The sequence below is a fragment of the Solanum verrucosum genome, unplaced genomic scaffold, assembly GCF_900185275.1.
Source record: "Solanum verrucosum unplaced genomic scaffold, falcon-dt-bn FXZP01000258.1, whole genome shotgun sequence".
Classification (NCBI taxonomy): Eukaryota; Viridiplantae; Streptophyta; class Magnoliopsida; order Solanales; family Solanaceae; genus Solanum; species Solanum verrucosum.
Window position 1 is genome coordinate 1,782,028 of NW_026019974.1, and position 24,370 is coordinate 1,806,397.

The 24,370-nt window shown below is 35.1% G+C and overlaps 1 protein-coding gene across 1 annotated transcript; it reads left to right on the forward strand.

Annotated features, from left to right (window-relative positions):
* Window positions 1–745: 745 nt before the first annotated feature.
* LOC125817289 (glucan endo-1,3-beta-glucosidase 6-like) lies at window positions 746–11,927 on the forward strand. Its single transcript, XM_049496832.1, has 2 exons — window positions 746–1,400; window positions 10,575–11,927. Exons 1-2 carry the CDS (start codon window positions 1,057–1,059, stop codon window positions 11,677–11,679), a joined length of 1,449 nt encoding a protein of 482 aa, XP_049352789.1. The 5' UTR covers window positions 746–1,056; the 3' UTR covers window positions 11,680–11,927.
* Window positions 11,928–24,370: the final 12,443 nt, after the last annotated feature.

Genomic DNA, 24,370 nt, shown 5'->3' on the forward strand with positions numbered 1-24,370 from the left:
TTATGTATGTATAAAGATTTTTTTTTTATATATTTATTAAAAATATAATATTTCTCCCAAAGATAATAATTTGGATATTTTAAAAATAAAATATTAATGATAAAAATATTTTTGAACTAAAATATCAACAAAGAAATAATTTTAAAGCAAACTTTTAATGAAAGACTTTTTATTAAATTTCACATAAGTACATTTTTTTAAAAATAAAGATGTTCAGTCGTGTAAATGAAGCAAGATGAGTGTGCAACACTTATGTCTATTCTGATTGTTGATAAGACAAGTCCTTTAAAATATTGATGAGACCGTCACCATATTTGCCTGCCAGATGACCCTTAAGTACAAGTGCATTTTAGCTCTCCTTCTCCTCTATAGAACTAATAAAATTAAAGTAGAATAGAAGAAATAGCTTTTTTAAAAGTTTTTACCGAAAATGCCTTGCTGAAGCAGGCACGTTGATAGAGTATTAAATAGTTCTTGAATTATTTATCTCATTATTTTTATTATAATGATATAATAAGTTATGTCATATACATAATAAAATAATATATATCAAAATAAATTATCTCAAAATAACTTGCCCAACCAAACGAGTCCAATAACAGAATCTATGTTTCATCTTCATTAACTGGGTTAGTGTGCTATTAGGATTCACTACATTGTGTTTATGACTCACACTTGGGCCATCCCCTATTCGTATAGATAAGTCCCTTTGTTTTTTTTGTTGCCTTTCCATAAGGAAGAAAAAGTTCCTTTTGGCTTGAAAATTGTTGAAACATTTTACCCTTTTCTTGGGGTTATTCTCTCTTCCCACTTTCTCTCCTTTTCAATAAAAAATCATGTTTTTCTCTCTTTGTCATTCTGTTCTTGGAGGTGGAATTTGAAGTTACCCTATACAGTTGTTATACTTTTGAGCTGTAGACAAGAATCTTTTTTCATTGCAGACAAGAATCAACTGTTGGTAGCTTACAGCTCACTTTAGTTATAGAACAAACTCTATTGTAGTTCGTAGTTCTGTTTAGTCTAAAGAAAGGAAAGAAGTGAACTTTCTTGAAAAAAATGGGGTTGTTTCCATTTTCAAAATCATTTTGGGTGTTATTTCTTCTAGCTTTGTTATTGTTTTCCCCAACAGTGAGTGGGATAGGTGCTAACTGGGGTACTCAGTCAACACATCGTTTGCCTCCTGAAATAGTAGTAAGAATGCTAAAAGATAATGGGATCCAAAAGGTTAAACTTTTTGATGCTGATTATGACACACTTAAAGCTTTGGGAAAATCAGGTCTTGAAGTTATGGTTGGTATTCCTAATGATATGCTTTCAACCATGGGTAGCTTGAAAGCTGCTGAGAAATGGGTTTCTAAAAATGTTTCTGTTCATATGAATGATAACAATGTCAACATCAGGTGAACATTCACATTCATTTACTCTAAAGATTTGTTCTTTTTAAAGTTTCATATGAATGCTCTATTTCCATTTTTGTTTGCCTCGACTTGCTGTTGAGATGTGGTTTTGGTTCAAGCATAGTCAAAACATGGAAAGTTTTGATTTTCAATATCATTTCATTAACCAGTCACCAAGATTCACCATTTAGTTTGCTATGTTTTTTCTTCTTTTTACTTCGATTTGTTGCACTTGAGCAGAGCGTCTGTTGGAAACAACCTCTCTACCTCCACAAGGTAATGGTAAGGTGTGCGTACACGGTACACTCTACCCCCAGACCTCACTTGTAGGATTTCACTGGGTATGTTGTTGTAATCATTCACCACAATGGTACCAAAAACATTTAAAAAGTGAGTGGTTGATTCAACCACGGTTGGTAGTGAGGTTAATGAAGTTACCTAATATGAAACAAGATTCTTGTAGTACATCTAATATTATCTCACTGATATGGAAAAATTTCCTATTTCTATCATGTTGAATTAAAATTTGCCTAAAAACATACTTCTCTGTATTGCCTTGTTCTCCCTGCAGTCATTTTCCATATAGTGAATGATTGTATCGGTCACTAACCTGGAAATCACTGTGTAAAGTTGAAAAATGAAACTACAAGATTCCAAATTTGTGTTGTGAATTTTCTCTATGGCATTTTCACTTTTCCTTTTTCAGTTCGTGACACTGATAACTTTGTTGACTACTTGAATGGTATGAGTTTCTCCAAGATATGACGCGCCCAGTTAAGCATGCTTTCCTTAGCAGGGAGCTAAGTAGTTTATCTTTCTAGTATAAGTTGTTGAATAAGTTTCTTAGCAGTTTTACCCCTCGGGGTGGCCCAGTGGTTTGGGCTTGAGACTTCCATGTTGGAGGTCTCAAATTCGAAACCCCTTGCCAGCGAAAGCAAGGGGTTTGGCTTCTGGGTCGAGCTCGTCGCACCGGGCTTGCCTAGTGTGGGTTACCTCTCCTATGTGGTTTGCGAGCTATTGCATAGGAGCGGGGGTTTTACACTGTGCGCACCCAAAAGGATAGCCGCTGTGGGTTTCCCTTGTCATAAAAAAAAAGTTTCTTAGCAGTTAGAAATATATTGCGTATACACTAGCCTTAGCAAAAGCACATCCTGAAAAACATCAAGAACCAAATAAGCTTATGCAGGAATATGAGAAGGATTGCATGTGAAGAAAAGCCATCGTTGTAAACAATTTAAGTATCTTGGTTTAAAAAGGTTTGGTCACTCTTTACTAGGTATAGTCTAGAAAATTTCCTTTTTGAGATAAGGGAGATGACAAGCTTATCTCTCTGCATGTGTTCTTTTTTTGGTTTTCACTCAATTTAAACAACAATTGGTATCAGAGTTTTTTAGTCTTGAGGGACCTGTGTGTGTTCATTAATCTGTTTTAGAGCATTCCATGGACAGAGAAGTAAGTTTTTCTTCAATGGCACCACCAGCTTTCAATGGAGAAAGTTACCAGATCTGGGCAGTTAGAATGCGGACATATCTAGAAGCTTTGGATCTGTTGGAGTTTGTAGAAGATGATTATGAAATTGTTCCCTTAACAAACAATCCCACGATGGCACAGATTAAAAACCACAAGGAGAGGAAAACCATGAAATCAAAGGCAAAGGCATATTTGTATACTGCAGTTCCATCCACCATCTTCACTTGTATCATGTCCCTGTAATCAGCAAAAGAGGTATGGATTATCTCAAGACTGAGTATGAAGGAGATGAATGGATTCGAGGTATGCAAGTGCTGAATTTTGGTATGTGAGTTTGAGCTGCAAAGGATGAAGAAAAGTGAAACTATAAAGGAGTATTCTGACCGACTTCTTAACATAGCATATTGTGTCAAATTGTTGGGTTCCACTTTTAACGATTCAAGGATCATTGAGAAAATCCTTGTAATAGTACCTGAATGATTTGAGGCTGCTGTTACCTCCTTAGAAAATACTAAGGACTTGTCTAAAATTAGCAGAGCTCTTAAGTACTTTTCAAGCACAAGAGCAACAATGTGTAATGAGACATGAATGAGTTGTTGAAAGAGCCCTACTAGTACGACATCAAAATGATGGAAGAAAAAACAAGAAGCAGAACATGAAGATACAAGGAGGAAATATTGATAATTTTGCGAAAAAGCAAGAAGACTAACTATCCCCCTTGTCGGCATTGTGGGAGAAATGGTCACCCTCCTTTCAAATGTTGGAGGAGACCGACGCAAACTGCAGCAAGTGCAATCAACAGGGACACGAAGCTGTAATTTGTAAAGCCAAAATTCAGCAGTTTGAAGTTGAAGCTCAAGTTGTTGATCGAGAATAAGAAGATCAACTCTTTGTTGCAACTCGTTTCACATGTCTTAATTCAAGTGAAAGTTGGTTAATTGATAGTGGTTGCTCTAACCACATGACATCTGTTAAATAGTTGTTCAAAGAGTTGAGGAACACAGAGACAAAGAAAGTTAGAATTGGAAATGGCGAGTGTCTTTCTATGAAAGGCAAGGGCACCATAGCCATTACAAGTTGCTCAAGTTTATTACAGTGGTTTTGTATGTCCTGGACCTTGATCAAAACTTGATTAGTGTTGGTCAATTAATGGAGAAAGGATTCAACCTGTTCTTTAAAAACAAGGTTTGCGTGATTGAAAATCCATCAGGCCTGAAGTATTCAAGGTCAAATTGGAGGGGAGATGTTTCTAGGTCAATCCTTTGGAAGAGGAGCAAACAACTTTTTTTATTTCGGACAACTCTACAAAAGCTTGGCATAAGAAAATGGGTGATTTTCATCATCAAGGTATGATGTTCTTGCAAAGAAAGGAACTTGTGAATGATCTACCAAGATTGCAAAATCGGTGGACAGATTGCCAAGCTTGTTTACTTGGAAAGATGCACAGGTTGCCCTTTCCTAAAATAACTTGGAGAGCATCAAAAAAGCTTCAGCTTATTCATATAGATCTGTGGACCTCACAGAACACCATCTTTAAATGGTAGTCTTTACTACATTGCATTTCTTGATGATCTAACAAGACTGACTTGGATTTTTTTCTTAAAATTCAAGTCAGAAGTAGCTGATATGTTTTGGAATTAAGACAAAGGTGGAAAATTAAAGTGGCTGCAAATTTCAGACTTTAAGGTCTGATAATGGGAAAGAGTACACTTCAAATCAGTTCAAATTACTCTGTGACAAAGCTGATATAGAACATCAACTAACAGCATGGAAGTGTGTACTTTAAAACCATCTTCCTAGAGAAAGTTTTTGCGGACTAGTTATCTTTGCTAAATTATTAGTTGGATCAAGTTTCAGTGTTTTGCCAAGGAACACTGAAGTGCAGGAATTAAGAGCGACACAAACAAGTACCAAGTCTTGCAGACTACAGGAGATGGTGGATTAAGACTTGTAAGTGAAGACGAACCCAATAAATTTATTAGGCAAGTTGTTGGTACACTAGAGTGCCCATGTATGCTTATATATATGAATGGACATGACCAGTGAACTAGCAGCCATTGAATACGTGAACGAAATATGTTGCTATACAATCGCCTCTAAGGCTTATCAAGTGGCAAAGGTTGAGAGACTTGTGACTTAAGTCAATAGGTTTGAGCCCTGCGCCATGTGAACCAACCTGGTAATTAAGTGGAGAAGGGCAGAGAGATGGACAAATAATCCCAAGTTTCAGAGGTTGTGGTTGGTATAAAAGGTTGGCCTAGACGAATTTTTCCGTCATAAAAAAAGTTGCTATACAATAGGCTAGTTAGCCATGTTAGCCATGAATGCATTTCAAAGTATCTTGTAGTTGTAGTATAAGTAACTCTTGTCACAATAAATAGGAGGCAACATAATAGCCAGACCCTGAACTTGCTAAAAATTGTCATTTAGACATTTTAGCTAGGGGTCCGGTCTATTCTATACCTTATATTATTGAAATATACCTATTAAAAATGCCTTGGTGATATGGCTAGTCATGTATCTCCTGCCCAATATTTAAAGTGTTTTACCCAAAAGATTGACCTTTTCTGGCTAAGTTGTGTGGACTCTTTACTTTCGATGCCACCCCCGTATCGGATTCTCCAAAAGTACATCCATGTCGAATTCTCAAAAAGTACTGTGTCGGATTCTCCTAAAGTACAATACGTTTAGAGAATCTGACACGCCACCAACATTTTTGAAGAGTCTGAGGCTCTGAGCAACATAGCTTTTTGCCTGAAATGATGATTTCCAGCCTTCTTTTTTTAACTCCTCTTCTCTAGATTCAATAGGCTGCCCCTTGTTCTTCTTCTTTGTCAAATGCCAACATTTCATGCCAGAAAAAAAGTGGCCACTCTCACCCTTGGCAGAAAAAAGTGGTGTTGCTGGATACATGAAGCTTGGCGGAAATTTTCTTTCCTGGTCAATTCCTCCCCTCTCCCCTCTCTCTTTTCTTTTCGGAAATTGACTTTTTTCTTTTATTGATGTTCCATTTTTTGGTTGGATTTCATTTGCCACATCAACAATGAATGACATTTACTGGCTGTAACTAGAAGATCCTTGGAACATTGTAAGTAAAACTTTTTGGAGGGGACTACACGTTGATGTAGTATACATGTTGATATATAGAAGTAAATGTTACCTTTCTAAAAAAACAATGAATGACATTTATGCTCTTTAGTTTGTTTAGACTTGTCAGATATGCGTTCTATATGCACATTTTGGACGACCTAACAATAAGTTGGGAGCCAAGATTAAGCATCTAAATAAAAAAATTGTCAAATTTAGAGCCATCAATGTATTCAGCCCAAATGGAAACAAGAACTCTTGCCAACTTCATGTGTTATTCAAGGATTTCTGAGTTAAGGAGTCTGAATTCAGTGCACATATATTATATCATCTAGGTTTCTTGAAATTAAAGGAGCCTCTGTAGTTCACTGTAGGGGATCAAGTAAAATCAGCATAGCTTGTACATGAAATGAATGCAGAAAAAGAAGTATATAAGTCTAGTTTTTGTCATAGCAATTCAAGGTATGTTTCCTAATACTTTTGGGTTAATATACATTGATTGTATAATATTTAGTTCTCCAAATATGAGATTTGAAATCGAGATTCATGAGTTTTCCCCAAAACCCCCAATTGTGAATTTTAGGGTCTGAACCACTTAAAGTAGCTCAATGTTGAATGTAATCATAGAATTGAGATTAGAAGGCTATAGATAACTCGGAACTATGGAATCTTAAACCAACCTTGACTGAGGGTTGACTCTGACATTGACCAAGACACAAATTTAGAAGATGAGTTAGATAGGTGTATTTTGATGCCATTAAACTATATATTGTGTAGATAGGAGAAACTTTATTGAGATTGAGGATGGTAGCGGAACGTAGTAGGTATTGCTTGGTTCCGAGTCGAGGTAAGTAGAGACCTTAACCCCTGATTTATTGGTTTCCCTAAACTAGTGTCTCAACTTGTTTTGATGTTCATAAATGATTTGAAAATGTGTTTCAACTGTCATGTATATGTGGGGGCAACGTGTGATGGCGGTAAGATAATTTTGGAAAACCAATTGAGATTTACTACTGGTTTTAGGCTGATCTTTGATATGAAACTGTATTAGTTCGTTTCCATACCAAATATGTTTTGCTGCATGATGCCTGCACATTTACATATGATCGACTGAAATGTGTGAGGTGCATTATATGTCTAGTCTTATATGGGATAATTATATAAACTTTTCATAATAATATTGTGATATATTGTAGACAAATTACCTAAATTGACACCTAAACTTGCACCAGCTGTTAAAGTACCCCTTCTTTTGTTTTCCTATTTTAACACCTCTGCTTGTTGAAATCTATGTTGCTTGAACTCTTCGAAAATGTCAACGGGTGTATGTCGAATCCTCCAAAAGTAATGCATTTTTGGAGAATTCGACCTGGTGCAACAAAACTTTTGGACAGTACGAGCAACATAGGTTGAAATGGATATCAATGGACTCCTCTAACCCTTAGTATAGCACATTGGCTCCTCAAAAATGTCGACGGGTGCGCGTTGGATCCTCCAAAAGTAATGCATTTTTGGAGAATTCGACACTATGCAGCAACATTTTTGGAGAGTGAGCAATATAGGTTGAAATGGGTACCAATGAACTCCTCTAACCCTTGAGTATAGTGCATTGTTCTCAATTGCTCTTACATATATGAGTGATCAATTTTGCTGTGTCATTGTCCTCACTCCATTCCTTTCTCTTCTACAACTCCATCTCTGCCAAAGCTCATGAGTTTCTTAAATTGACATAACATTTAGGCACCATTCATCTCAAGGGACCATTTAGCTCGCTCTAATTTGAAACTTTTGATAATAATGAGATGCTTCTCCAACACCTATACTTGCACATACATGTCGATACATTTACCGTGAGAAGAGTTTTTGAGTTTCAGATTTGACCCAGATTCTACTAATTCTTCTTGTTGCTCTCTCTTGATCTAGAGAAATACCAATCCTAATGTTCGAAGAAAAAGATGGATTGGTATTTAAGAAATGGATATTTTAGTATGAGGAGGGTGTATTCACGAAACCTAAGCTGTATAGCGGACGCTGAAGTCACAAAGCAAGGTGGATTTTTGGTTGGTGCTGCCATGGCTATTGGTCTGACTTACATGACAGCAAGATTGGGCCTGACAAGCTGGCAACAAGTCTTATTGAGAAGAAGAAAAAACACGACGAAACTTACTGAACTTACGAAGAGGGGTCTCTAAAATTCAGCCCATTACCAATGTCACCACACAAAAGGGGGTGAGTGAAAATCTTTTATTCGTTTTCGGTGACCCCTTCATTTTTTCCAGAAGAGAGTTGGGTGGCATGGTGATTTACAAAGAGAGGAGGGAGATGAGGTGCATTGGCATCTATGGAAGGTCAGATTACAGCACATAGGGTGCCCAACCCACCTGTTTGTACCCTAATATAAGACATGATCCAGTTCTGCATATGCGTGAATGTTGATTGGTTGTGTATGATGCATCATGTGATTCATGTCAGTATTATATGACAGGTTTATATGCACTTGTATTGTCTCATCCATTCATGCTTCAGAAAGACTTGTTGGGGGTAGTTAAAGATGGGGAATGGGTTGATGAGACTCATAAATCCACTTATATGTGTAGATACTATCACTAACACCACAGCAAATCCTTGAATTTCAATATTCCTGTTGACTATGCTGAGTGAGCTGTTGACAATTATCTGTAGAGGCTGTCATTAGTCATTTAGTTTTTTTTTTTCCTTGTTTTGGGTTGTGTCCCACTATTCTTATGCTCAGTTACAATCTAGATGTTGCTGACACACTGGGGTATTTAACTTGTATACTTGGATATTTGATCATTTTGTGTCTTTAGTTTGTGATTGATGACTCTGAATATTACATGTCTTGAAATAGTTGATTGGGTGATTATAAGAATTAGTGGAATGCGCTCGTGTCACAGAGGAGAGTGTAAGAATTTCGTTTTCAACATGAGTATGCTTGCTAGGTGAGCCAAGTTTTATTGGGATTGTTTAAGTGGTTCAAATTTTCAAATTTCTACTTTTTGGTTCTTGGGCTAAATCCATGAATTTCAAAGTCAAGTCTCATGTTTTGAAGATTAAACCTCGGAAAAAATAATGAATATTAACCCAAAATAGTGTTAAGAATGATACCTTTAATTTATATGACCAAAACTTATCTTTTTCTTCTCTTCTTTCCCTTTCTTTATATTTGAGTGACCGTGTCATCTAAAAGCTAAAACTGTGAGCGAACACACTTTTATTTACTTAATTATGCTTCAACAAGACATAACTAGAAAACAACTACCGAACAAAATAGCCATGTGCAATATACAAGGTAAATAACCGTCATTGCCTGAATAGCCTCTACATCCATCTCTATATTTCTATCGTTATATTGAACAATTGGTTCCACTTCATTTACAACTCACTGAAGAAGCTACACATTCTTTATTTATTAAACATCATGAGCAAACGTTATTTTCATATTCAAAGTGGAGAAAATGCTTTAGATTGTGAAGGTTGTCGTCTCGCATATGCTTGGCTGTAATAAAGAATGAAATGGCAATCAACCATTGCTTCTGGGTTCAAATGTGATGGGAAAGTGACAATATTGATCTGCTTGTTGTAGAGGTATCTTGACTCATTGAGAAAAGCTGAGGCTTTTAGTGCTCCTCAGGAGTTGACCCTCTTACACAGTTTTGTACATTTCTGCATCTGGTGTTCCCTCCAAAGTTCTAATCATTTTCAATTTACGCGATCTTATAGAATACTCTGATGTTCAAGTCTATGATTAAATGGCAGCGTGCAACTTTAGAAGTTGGTCTGCACATCACTTCATGATGTGGCATACATAATGCACGAGTAACAGAGATCAGTTTGCTTCTTTTTGATGATTCTCAATTCCTCAGGCAAATATTAGTTGGTAGCTGGGTAGTCAAAACATGTTTAAGATACCACATATAGAAATCTAGAATTTGACTAAAGATTAGTGAATGGTTGGACACTGACAGTTTCTATATTTTCCTTTTCTTATTGCATAATTAGCTGTTGCCAATTCTGCAACTGTGGAGCGAAACATTCCCTATCAAATTTTCTAGTTTGTAGTTGAAAGAAATTGATTTTTCTGCTCTAATATGACCTAGCGATCTGTCAGATCTATAATGTGATTTGCCTTCTGTTGTTTTTGCAACACAAGTCAAGGTGGCTCCAATGCCAGTTTTTTACATTTGTTTGACGGGCCTGTATTGCACATCATCAGTGAAAACATCAGATATACAGCTACAACTTATCAATTTGAGTGTTCCTTGCATTGATGTTTTGTGTGTTACTTCATCTTTTCATGTCCAAAGAGTTATACTTTATTCAAATCAACTGACTAGGCTGCTCTGGTTTCTGAAAAATTTCTTCCTCATGCGGGTGAGCTATTTGTGACTATAATCACATTGAACTGGTTGTAGCCGAAATTGTTGTTTTTCTAGCTTCATTTTATTTTTTTGCCTTTCTGTTCTATAATATTCTTCTGTACGTTATCTGTTACCAGGAGCTTTATATAGAATGAGCTTCATCGAACAAGTAAAGAATAGATTTGTTTCATTTAGTAAGCTAGACCTGAATGTTATGCACATTGTTTTTGACTTTGTGTAGGTATGTTGCAGTTGGAAATGAACCTTACTTGACAACTTACAATGGCACTTACCTTCGAACAACTCTTCCCGCGATGCAAAATATCCAAACTGCACTCATAAAAGCTGGCCTCGGTAGTCAAGTAAAGGTTACTTGTCCTCTCAATGCAGATGTTTATGAGAGCTCCAACACTTTCCCATCAGGTGGTGATTTTCGAGCTGAGATCCATGGCTATGTAAGCCAACTTGTCAAGTTCTTAAGCGACAATGGTTGTCCTTTTACAATCAATATCTATCCATTTATAAGTCTTTATATTGACCCCAACTTCCCAGTTGAATATGCGTTCTTTGATGGAAATGCAACACCTCTAAATGATGGTGGAACAATCTATACCAACATGTTTGATGCAAATCACGACACTCTTGTGTGGGCTTTACAGAAGAATGGGTTTGGGAACGTGCCTATAATTATTGGAGAAATTGGTTGGCCCACTGATGGTGACCGCAATGCTAATGCACAACTTGCACAGCGATTCAACCAAGGATTCATGCAGCATATATCCGGAGGAAAAGGCACCCCTATGAGGCCTGGGCCTGTTGATGCCTATCTGTTTAGTTTGATTGATGAGGATGCTAAGAGTATCCAACCTGGAAATTTTGAACGTCACTGGGGAATACTTACGTATGATGGACTACCGAAATACTCGCTAAATCTTGGCACCACGAATTCAGGGTCCTTAGTTCCAGCTAGAAATGTGAAGTATCTGGAGAGGAAGTGGTGTGTGTTAAAGCCGAATGCTAAGCTTGATGACCCCCAGATTGCACCTAGCATGAGCTATGCTTGTGGACTTGCTGACTGCACGAGCCTTGGATATCAGACATCTTGTGGAGGTTTGGATGCACGAGGAAATATTTCATATGCATTCAACAGCTACTACCAGATAAACAATCAGCTTGATGATGCTTGCAAGTTCTCTGGCCTCGCAACTGTCACAAAGTCAGATCCATCAACTGGTACTTGTCGATTTGGGCTCATGATAGAACCATACTATGGAGGTGCTCAACAAAAACATGGCTATACTAAGACGGCATTGGCTCTCATCCTGTTTCTGTGGACAATTCTGTAACAAATTCTCTTTTTCTGGCTATTTAGTTCGATTGTTGACCCTGCTATGTAATGTAGCATCACCAAATTAACATATTTTTTTTCTTACGGTTGACAGCAAACATTGATATTCATTCGGAACTTTGGATGGTTAAATTAATGTTTGCTTCTGATGAGTTACATGCAGGGATGAAGACCTTGGTGTAAAATGTTCCAAGTACATTTGATTGGTGAGCGTAAATTATTCATAATAGAATCTCTTCATAATAATGCTTCTTTTTTTATCACAGAGATTTCCTATATCGTAGCGATGCATGGTTCGTAATTCAGTGGATAACCTGTGATATGCGCCTAAACCTACTCTTAACAAGCTGTGTTCTTTCTACTAGACCAAAGCCCGGGGGGAAATGAATAGTGTTTTGATGTATTTCGAGAGATTGATGATAATATCCAAATGATGGTTCGAATGTGATATGATCAAGAAGCTATGAGTTGAGATAGTTGTGAAGAAAAATGATTTTACCCCTCGTGATAAAAGACACTTTCTTCCTCTTTGGTAGGAAAGTATTTTCTCGCAACGAAAAATGACTTATTTTTTGAGTGAACACATGTAATAAATCTTGCTATCTGTTTTCGACTATCAAGAATTGTGCATATAATAAATCTTTCATGGGGTTGATCAACAAACTCCTGGGATTATGAGCTAGTCAATATTTCTTAGAGCTTTTCAAATAGCATTTTTGCATATTAGAACTGAACCAAAAGAGGAAATTTGTCAAATATGATTACAGTCTTGATCCTTTCTTTCTTGGCCTCCATATAATATACCAATTCATGCCAAATGACTCAAGTACATTAATTACTTGAAATCTGTCCTTTTTTTTATCCATTTGCAACCATTCCACTGTTTAATTAGTCATCTATTAGGTTAAATTTGTACATTTATTCTATAAAATTAGTGTACTTGGCCGTGCTTCGCACGGTTATGAAAAAAATTAAAATAAAGTTACATACTAATATCAGTAATTACTTTAACAAAAGGATGTTTTTATTAATCACACAATTTCATAGAAGAGAGGCCATGAAACATATTTAGGTTAAATATGAAATTCATTAAGAAAATAATATATGTGAACTTCTAAAAGTTAAATATTAAACTAAATTTTATAGAGAAAAAGAGAAGGTAATATTAGAACTACTGGAATGTAAACTTGAGATGTGATCGTCTTTGTCTTTTTTATTTGAGATATTTTTAGTATAATTTATCTATATTTATGGAAACTTGAAATCTGATTGTTCTTTTCTGCTTCTTTGTAATCTTTTTAATTATATTCTTAGTATAATTTTTCGACAATGTGTAAACTCAGATTGCCATTAATTAGTTATTATCCATGACTACATCGTTAGCCAACACTACTTTTAATCATTATCCACAATTACTATTACTTGTCGTCACCATCACCCAATCATCACATATTTTATCTATTTTCATTGTACAATGTTAGATTAATTTAATATTTGATTAATAACTTTTTGATAATTAAATTTTAAATAAAAATAAGTTTACATATTTAAATGATGAAAAATAACAATCTTAATTAGTTAGTTTCCATATCTTAATATATTATTATTATATTTAGGTTCAGATATCCAATTACTTTTTGGGACAACTTATATTGGGAAACAAAAGAATGTAAGAAAATACATTTAAATTTAAAAATAAACATAAAAGAGAACAAAAGAGAGAATTAACTATGCAAAAAAGATTTAAGAAAATGACACAAACAAATTCCTATTTCTTTTAATTTTGCTTGGCTTAAACACAAATATATTAAAAAGTATATTTCGCATTTTAAATAAATATTACATTCAATATAATAAATTCCTAACAATAAAGAGTCACAATAATTAAGAGGATTAAGAATGTGGCTTTGGACTTGTTTGTAACATAATAGGAGTAATATTTGTACATTATTACACTAATAAAGAACATTAATTATAGTAAATGAAAAGACAATCAAATTAGAGTTATTGAGATAAATATTTTATTGTAAGTAAATAGGAAGCAAGGAAACCAATTGTCTTTTTAAAACTATAAATTAATCGCAATTTTGAAATAACTTGAGAACACCTGGAAAACAACAAAAATGAAAAAAATATAAAGACTGCAACTTGACTTATTAATAAACAACTTGAAATCTCCTAAAAAATAAAAAAATATGAAAAATTTAAAGACTGCAATTTTACACATTAATAAATAATTTATTTTTAATAAAACCAACTGTATTTTCAAAATTATAAATTAACTTTATATTCTCATGTTCTATCATTTTTGTTAATAAAAATTGCTCCACCAGACTATAGAAGTATATGTACGTATTTCTTTAAGTAGCATATCGATATTCATTGACTCATTTCCTGCTTCTATGTTTTAAAATATTATAGCCCACAAACACAATAAACTAATATTATCAACAAAAAAGTGAGAGATAAATTTACCTGAACAAATAATTTTTTTGAAAGGTGTTATCAATATAATATAATCAAATTATCTAAGAATTACATAGAAGTCTAAAGAGAATAATTAATTTTTTTTTTTTTAAAAATCAAGATTTATATCTTCATGAACACAAACAAATAATATTAAATGTATGATTTCAACAAAGAAAGAATTGTAATTATGTTAGACATCAAATTTTTTTACCTTGTAAAATAAAATTATGCAAGAATGTCTAACCATTTTCATTATAAATATATCTCCTATAATTTGCAAAATATGATCAAATAAATTAAAAAATTATCTACCAAAAAAAAAAAAAAGATAAAGAATACGGAGAAAATTACATTTAATCATATGTCCTCCTACACATATAATCATTTTTGACAAGACATAAATAATTCAAAAGGAAATAATATAATAGAAACAATACTTCTTAAGCACCTAAAAAAAGATAAAGAATAATCAATTTATATAGCTCAAAATCCATTAATCTCCATCTCTGGATGATTTTATTTCATCCTATATACAAGAGTCGAGAAAAAAAAAAATAACAAAGTCCTAAAATGAATCTCCATTTTTAGGGTTAAAAAGAGAATCATAAAGATAACAAACCAAAATAATTTATCCAAAATAAACAAAAATATGCTTTGACATATTAGCCTTACTTGCTAATTAAAAGTAATATATGAAATTATATTTGGAAAAGATAATGCACCTCAACGCTTAAACATATTGTAACATGTCTGCCACTAATTCTCTAACCGAAGATGACTACAAAATATCACACAATTTTAGTATAATTTTATAGTGTTAATATAACCTTCTACATTCAATAATTAGAGGTTATGAATATGAAAGGTTTGGGAGTTATGAATATTATTAATACTAATTTAAGAATATAATTTATATAGTTGAAGAGGTATAAGTTAAGAAGATGATTTTGCAAGAAAAAAAAATAATTGGAAGAAATAAGAAAAGATGTCAAAAATAAAATAAAATAAATAAATATAAATGGATGCCATAGAGAGGTGGCACATATATTGGGATAGTCCAATTAAAACATATTTCTTCGTAAAAGAACAAAGAACATAAATTTCAATTAATTAATGGTTGGATGTATTTGAGTGACATATCACAGAGACCAAAATCAGAATTTACCAATACACTATAGGGACCACAAGTGCTATTCACCCTAAACTTATGAGTTTGAGTTTGAAATTTTATTATTATTCATTTAATTTGCAAGGTTCAACATTAATTATTTAATTCTAGACCAAACACATATAAAGATCCTTAAATTTGTCCCTAAATTTTATTTTGACACTCCAACTCAACCTTAACCGGTACCCTTAAACTCCAATTTTTATGTTCCATTTAGGTACGTACTTCTTTCTAAAGAATCAACGAAGTAAGATGTGTGTAGTTCACAGGCCATGACATGTCACAAAAATCAATTAAAAACACATACACAACTCCTCTAACTTGCCCCAATTTTTCATTTGACTATCTATCTTAGCCTTATTCCATTTTAACCCTTCAACTCTATTTTATATACCATTTAAACACAAAGTACTAATTTTATGATTTCTTCATTTTTTATTTACGTTCTTCATTTTCACTTTTTTGTTTTAAAAAACAACGTCATATCTTGTTTTATTAAAAAAAATTAACGGATGAACATCATTTTTTTAAAAAAATATTTTTTTTAGAGTTACTCTACATTATTATGTGAAAAAAAGTAACTGACGAAAGTGTGTCGGTTTTCTTTTTTAAACAATTAATTAAATTAAATCACACTACATTTTTTTTTTCCATTTCTAGTCTATTTGGATTTAACTCAAATACCAGCTCTCTAATTTTTCATTCAAATACAATAGTCTCAAACATAAGAGAAAGACATAAAAGAGATAGGGTGATCCAATCGTCGAACACAATGAGGACTCACCAAAGCTTCACTTCACAATCCTCTAGGAACCTAGCCACAAGTGTGTGAATCGGGACCGCCGAACCCTACATTTGATAAGAATGTAGGCAAGAGTATGCGTTAGTACAATCAAGTACTAAATATGATGGCTAGCATAAACAACATAACATATAAGACATAGGCATAATCATAATCAATACATAATAAGCATCATAATGAAAGAGAAATACTCCCTTAAGTAACCACACTTATCATTATCCAAGACTTAGGTCATCCGACTCTAGTCAAGCTTTCATCAAGGAAGGCATATCTAGCAACACTCCAAGTCAATCAACTTCATAACATAATCTCATTAGTCATACTTACTTTTGAAGACATGGGATTTGACTCAATGCCTAGTCCATAAAGTCTAATGGGTATTCACCTCTTGCCTTACTTACTTTTAGATTACGGGTACTCGCCTCCACAATCTCATCATATGATGCGGGCATATGCAGGTACTCGCCTCGAAATCATTTCATAAGGAGCATGGGTACTGGCCTCCATGTCCATTTATCACAGTAAGAACGTGGGGACTCACCACTTGTTCAATTCTAAGGGGTATGGGGAATCCCCTCATATCCTTACATGTGGAGGTCAAGGTTAATCGCCTCTAGCCTCATGACCTACGAGACCATGACCCACGGATCGTGGATGGACCCACGACCTGTCTTGGTCATGCGTGGTTTGTGTTCTGGGACTTGTTTTCCATGACCTTGATCTACGACTCCCTAACCACAGACCGTGGACCCATCCACAGGGCGTGGGTCCTGACCGTGGTTCATTGCCCAAAAATAGTGCCTCAGTTGCCCATCCACAAAGCCCTTCCATGGGGCGTGGTTGCCCTTCGTGGGTGACACCAGTAGGTTCTGCAATTTGGCTAGTTTTCCCTCTTTAGGCTAATGGGTGTTCCAATATCTCCACCTTGGGATCATTCTTCCTCGAATGAGATTCTAAGAACATTTCCAAACGAAAAGACTTAAAACTAGAATCCCATCATGCATGCAACATATCTAAATGCACACAACTATGAAGGAAATCTCAACTCCAAACTCCACAAACCCAATACACCATACGGGAGTAGGAACTACATGTAACAACCCAATATGCATGAAATTTCAGATTCTTACACTTAAGGAGGAACTACCTTCTCCAAACTCAAAAGCAATGCTCAACACAATCTCATGGAGCTCATATGCAATTTAATCTCAAAAAACACAATTTCAAGGAGGGGATCTCCACTTCAAGTCAAGGCATGTTCTACAAATCATCTCATGAAGTCTATAAGCAACTAATACCCAATACTCAACAACATAAGAAAAATAATGCACATAAGCCATTTCTTTCCAGACTTAAGCAATTCATGAACATGCATAATCATAAGGAAATCATAGATACACATAAAACACACATGACTTCAAACATAAGCAAACCAAGAGGAAATCATTACCTCTAGCTAGAATAGGAGGAAAAAGGTGAGCATAGCGGGACTTCATATCGGTGGCCTCCCAAGTAGCACCCTCAACTAAGTGGTTTCTCCTCAAAACCTTCACGGAAGCTATTTACTTGTTCCTCAATCTCTTAACTTACCGGTCTAGAGTCTCAACCGAAACTTCTTCAAGAGAGCCTTTCATCAACTCCCAACCCTTCAAGGGCAACTATGGATGTTGGATCACCAACACACTTCTTAAACACAGAGACATGGAAAACGGGATGCACCATTGCTAAATCATTTGGAAAATCAAGTTCATACGCAACCTTACCAACACGCCTCAAGATTTGATACGAGCCCACGTATCGGGGACTAAGCTTCCCCTTCTTGTCAAATCTCATCACACCCTTCATGGGTGAGATTTTTCAAATAGACCCAATCACTAACCTCAAACTCTAGGTCTCTTCTTCTATCATCGACATAGGACTTTTGTCGGCTTGGGGCGGTTCTCAACCTCTCTCTAATGTGCCAGAATTTCTCCATAGCCTCAAGAACTAATTTGGGTCCAATCAAAGCAACTTCACCAACTTCAAACCACCCTATAGGAGATCTACACCTCCTACCATAAAGGTCTTCTAAGGGGTCCATACCAATACTAGAATCGTAGATATTATTATAAAATCTATTAATTCCTGAATATCATAGCATAATTAAATAAGTTTATATTAGTTATTATATACTAGAATTATTTAAGCATGCTTTTTAGTTTGTTAACATGAGGAAAAAAGGAAAAACTTCCAGACCATGCCATCCTAAGGTTGAAACCATAGGCGAAGAAGCCGTGAGGGGAGTAAACAAAGTTGAAGGCGCTGTTAGGAAGTAATTACCTTTGAAAGTACGATGTTAACAGTGACAGGAAAACATGTTAAAATAATCTAGTTTATAGTAATCTAATATAGATCATTTGTTATGCATATGGTATAAGGGAATTATAGTTAAAAAAATCATGAGGGGGGGGGGGGGGGTCCTTTGGTTATAAGTTAATTCTTTCATAATACATTTTTTCTAGAGGTATTAATCTTATGATTTCTTTTATATTTTCTAATATATATTCTATGTATGGTATGTCGTGAGTTTGTTGGAATGTTTCTATATCTTCTTTTATTAAATTACTTAATATTGTAATATCTATTATAGTTTGTTGCCAATATTCTAGATATTATTGGTTTATCATTAATCATAATATTGAATTTCTAAATCACTTAAATTAAATTCTGGAATTTCATCTTCATACCATAGTTGATTCATTAATTCTATTAATTCTTCTTCTTCTTCTTCAAATATCTGCTGCCATATCATTTGTTTTAATTCCACAATTTCTATGCTTCTTAATACATACAAGATTAGTATTTTGTATTTTAATATCATTTCATCATGTAAAAAGATATTCATGATTTTTTTAACTATAATTCCTTTATACCATATGCATAACAAATGATCTATATTAGATTACTATAAACTAGATTATTTTAACATGTTTTCCTGTCACTGTTAACATCGTACTTTCAAAGGTAATTACTTCCTAACAGCGCCTTCAACTTTGTTTACTCCCCTCACGGCTTCTTCGTCTATGGTTTCAACCTTAGGATGGCATGGTCTGGAAGTTTTTCCTTTTTTGCTCATGTTAACAAACTAAAAAGCATGCTTAAATAATTCTAGTATATAATAACTAATATAAACTTATTTAATTATGCTATGATATTCAGGAATTAATAGATTTTAGCTATGCATAATCATAAATATATGTACCTGTGTGATATCTGGAATATTTTGATCCATAGCTTAGCTTTGAAACTGATATATTTTTATTGAGAGTATTTTGATTACAAAGAGAGGCTTGCTTTCCGTGTAGAAAGTCTTACCTCTTTATGCCATAATGACTATCTATTTATACAAATATAAGTAACCTTACTATAGTTACTTTATTTTATACTATGGTTACTTTACATCTAACTATAGTAACTTTACATCTCTAATACTATTCATACTTTTGTACATATTACTACTAATCTAACACGTTGCTACTACTACTTTATCTAAAGTCTTCCACTCATATTTCCTTGACTAAGGTTGATGAAATTAAGTACCTTGGCCTATCTCATCTCTAGAGGGAGGAATTTATAATGAAAAGCACTTTTGAACCTTTCCTATTCCATGGGACCCGCTTCCACCGACCTTGCCTCTTTCCATTAATTAAACAAAATCTGAGCAACCTCTTTGAGTTGGTAAGCGGCTAGCTACGCCTTCTCTACCGAAGTCACACCCATGATAGCAAGCAGTTTATAGATCTCGTCAATAAACTCTTAAGTGTCTTCCTCAAGCTTGGAACCTTAAATTTCAGGCGGGTTCATTCTTGTGAAATCTCTCACTCTTGCCGCCGTCGTACCCACACTAGGGTTCACGGGGGCTACCACCTCTCTGTTAGCTTGTGCCATCATGGCTTGACCCAACACTTGGAATGCTGATCTAAACTCTGCATTGGTCACATTTTCATTAAACTGGTCAATCACAGCATGAAAAGGAGCTTCGGGAGGAACCTGTGGAGGAACTTCTTACTTAACATTGCCTTTCTCCAACATTCTAGTGTTAGCCCTTCTAGTAGTCATTTCCTGAAAATCATTGGGCACGGGTTAGGAGAACGACTTATAGAGTTAAACTCCATGGTACGAATTAGAGAAGTGAAGAAGTGAAATTTTCTAACCATCTAATAGAATCCCATTCATAAGTGTGGCGCGCATCACACTTATGAACAAGACTCTATTAGACGTGGTTTGAGACATCCTAGAACCATTCTAAACCTTGTACTCTGATTACTAAGTTTGTCACGACCCAAGGGTACCCCTAGATGTAACAAGGCATATAAGAACCTGAGAGGCCTCAAACAAGCCACTTAGAATATCATAACATAAAGTAACAGAAATGAGTAGGAATTTAAAACTTTTCAATACAGTCGAAGTCTTTTATAAAAGCAAGTGGAAGTTTAACATGACATTGTCTCAAACCATCAAAACATAAGAAAAATAGAAATCTTGGGACGCAACCCATACAATAGTCTCAAACATAAGAGAGAGACATAAAATAGATAGGGTGATCCAATCCTCTAGGAACCTAGCCACAAGTGTGTGAATCGAGAACGCCAGACCCTACATTTGATAAGAATGTAGGCAAGAGTCTACGTTAGTACAATCAAGTTCTAAATATGATAGCTAGCATAAACAACATAACATAAGCGTTAGTCAAAATTAGACATAAGGCATAATCATAATCAATACATAATAAACATGATAATGAAAGAGGAATACTCCCTTAAGTAACCTCACTTATCCTTATCCAAGACTTAGGTCATCCGCCTCTAGTCAAGCATACATCAAGGAAGGCATATCTAGTAACACTCTAAGTAAATCAACATTATAACATAATCTCATTAGTCATGCTTACTTTTGAAGACATGGGTATTTTCCTCAATGACTAGTTCATAAAGGCTAATGGGTATTTGCCACTTACCTTACTTACTTTTAGATTGCGGTTACTTTCCTGAACAATCTCATCATATGATGCGGCTACTATCCTCCACATCATTTCATAAGGAGCATGAGTACTCACCTCCATGTCCATTTATCATAGTCAGAACGTGGGGACTCACCTCTTGTTCAATTCAAAGGTGTATTGGGAAATCCCCTCATATCCTTATATGTGGAGGTCAATGGTAATCACCTCTAGCCTCATTATTCATTAAGCATTTCGGTCTAGATTCATTTTAGGTGAGCAATCCTTTCAACCTAGAATCATTCATGTGAATAAACCTTTCACATTCATTCAATCATGCTTAGCAATTGAATATGGAAAGTATCTTTTCCAAATCATAATATCAATCAATCAATATTTCATAATTTAGGCTTTACTCTCAAAGCACTACATCTCATGATCATCATTTATTCTTTAATTTCAAGCAATTAACATCATATTCATTATATATGCTTCCATGTAAATAAATTCTAGTCATAAATCATCAATCCTATAAGGAAATATCTAACCCATAGAGTTTCCCTCACATAGCATCAAACCCGACATATTAATTCAACCCTAAAATCGTAGGATAGTCACGGGTATATGTAATTCCATCCTAAATACATGCAATTCTATCAATTCAATCATAAAAAATCATAATTCAATCAATTGGATCAACATTCATCATAACCCACAATAATGGAAGAAACCCTAACTAGAATTGAGGAAATTCTTCTTCAAATTGTGGAATTATAGGGGACTCTATGGGAGGAAGAATCCCATAGATGAAAAGCCATCATACCTTACTGAAATAGCCCACAAAATCTTGCAAATTGGGAGACTTGATCTTGACCTAGCTTCAATCTTTTTTTTCTTCTTCTACCCTCTAGAGAGAGAATATTTGAGAAAGGATTTGGGTTTTCTTTTGTGATTTGAGAGGACGCCTTAAATGGGGGATTTTTGGGGTTAAAAATACTTATATAGGTGATCTAGGTCTTGGAAAAATGACACCACTTCAATTTAAATAAAACTGGAAAAGACCCTTAAGTCCCTAAAACAATTTTCATGACTTGACCTATGAGACCATGACCCACGGACTGTGGATGGACCCACGACCCATCCTGGTCCGACATGGTTTGTGTTCTGGGACATGGTTTCCAAGACAACGACCTTTGACTCCCTAACCACGGACCGTGGAACCATCCACGGGGCGTGGGTCCTGGCAGTGGTTCATTGCCCATAAACTGTGCCTCAGGTGCCCATCCATGAAGCCCTTCCATGGGGCGTGGGTCCAACCATGGGGCATGGTTGGCCCTTGTGGGTGACACATATAGGTTCTGGAATTTGGCTAGTTATCCCTCTTTAAGCTGCGGGGTGTTACACCCGGTGTCTCCCACACCAAAAAAGATTGTCCTACTTTCCAAGGTAGAACTAAGAACTTCTAGCTTACATGGATTAACTAGTTAATCAACCTATATGGGCAGATACTTATGTGATAAGAAAATTGCTACTAGAAACCCGGGATCTGCTGATGTGAGGGCTTCTATCTCATAATATTACTTTGGAAACCCGGGCTCTACTAACGTGAGAGCTTCCATCTCATATTCAATATCCACTCGGTGCTAAACATAAATCTCATAGAATAGTTATTAAGTCTTGACTTATCTCATAATCCATGGAAAGGTGCCCTTGAACAACCAAACCAAGTTAGTTCATCAAGATATCTCCTTAGACCATGCATGAGAAAACCTTTCACCGTCCATGATCTTTAATAATAACATTTAATCTTTGATTCAATTAGGTGAGAAAGCCTTTCAACCTAAGAATTCTTATTATGTGAGAAAACCTTTCACATCATGCTATTATGTGTTTATGAGAAAAATCCTTTTAATAACACATCAGAATCATTATTGATAATTTACTCTCAAAACATCTTTAAAACATTTGCATACAGTTCATAAAGGCATGCATAATTCCATAATTTTCCCTTCAAAGGTCAAAACCCACTTTCAATAATCATTATTTAGAGAACATGGGTTATATATGGATTTCATCATAAATTCATGTAAATCTTATCATTGCATGTTTAATTTCATAAAACTCTTCCTTCATAATCAAAATCCCACATCACATGATCATGACTTGAAAACATGGGGATTACATGGGTTCATGCGAAAATCATCATAAAACCATAGTATTTTATCAATTAATGCATAAGAGATCATAATGTAATCATTTAAATCAACATTGAAGAGAACCCATGATAATTGAAGAAAACCCTAACTCAATTGGGAAATTCTAATCTTTGAAATTGAGGAATTTGGGAACTCCATGGATGAAAACTATCATACCTTGAGTCCAAAAGCTAGCCTTCAATGGAGGAATCATAACCTTAGCTTGAAACCATAGGAGAATCCTTCTTCTCCCTCAAGTTTCTAGAGAGATAATATTTGGAGAGGAATTTGGTTTTGCTTTTGTGAAATTGGAAGAATGAATTGAATGGGTTAATTTGTGGGTTGAAAAAACTTATATAGGGGGTTCTAAATATAGGTAAAACGACATAGTATAGGAATTCATTAATTAGTAAAAGACCCAACTGACCCTTAAAATAACTGCCATGTGACTATCCACGGACCCAAGTCGACGGACTGTGGTCTGACCTACGGTCTGTCCTGGTGAACCGTGGTTGGTCATGAGAAACTGACTTTTGGGCCCTCGAATCACGAGCTCTGACAATGGACCATTGGTTCAGGTCTTGGTCTCGAGCCTTATGGGACTGTTTTGGGCAGCCATCCACAGACCACACCTACAGTCCGTGGTCCCTTCCACGAGACGTGGGTGGCTGATGTGGTTGGCACCTGCAACAGCTGGAAACTTGCTATTTGGCCTATTTCGAATACGGGGTGTTACACTATCTCCCCCTTGGAATCATTCGTCATCAAATGAGATTGAAACTGGTTCTAAAAGATTAGGAGAGGAACTATCAACCCAACCTACGATGCAATGCATACAACCAATGAGGAACTATCGACTCCAAGGTAGGATGTTCTCAAGACATCACAATAGGGGTGAACTAACTCTATTAGCCCATTATGCATGCGATGCACATAAATAAGGAGGAAACGTCAACTCCAAACTCGTCATACTCAAATGCAACATAAGGAAGTAGGAACTACATCTAGCAACCCAATATACATGAATTTTCAACATTACTCATTTTCAAGGAGGAACTACCTTCTCCAAGCTAAAAG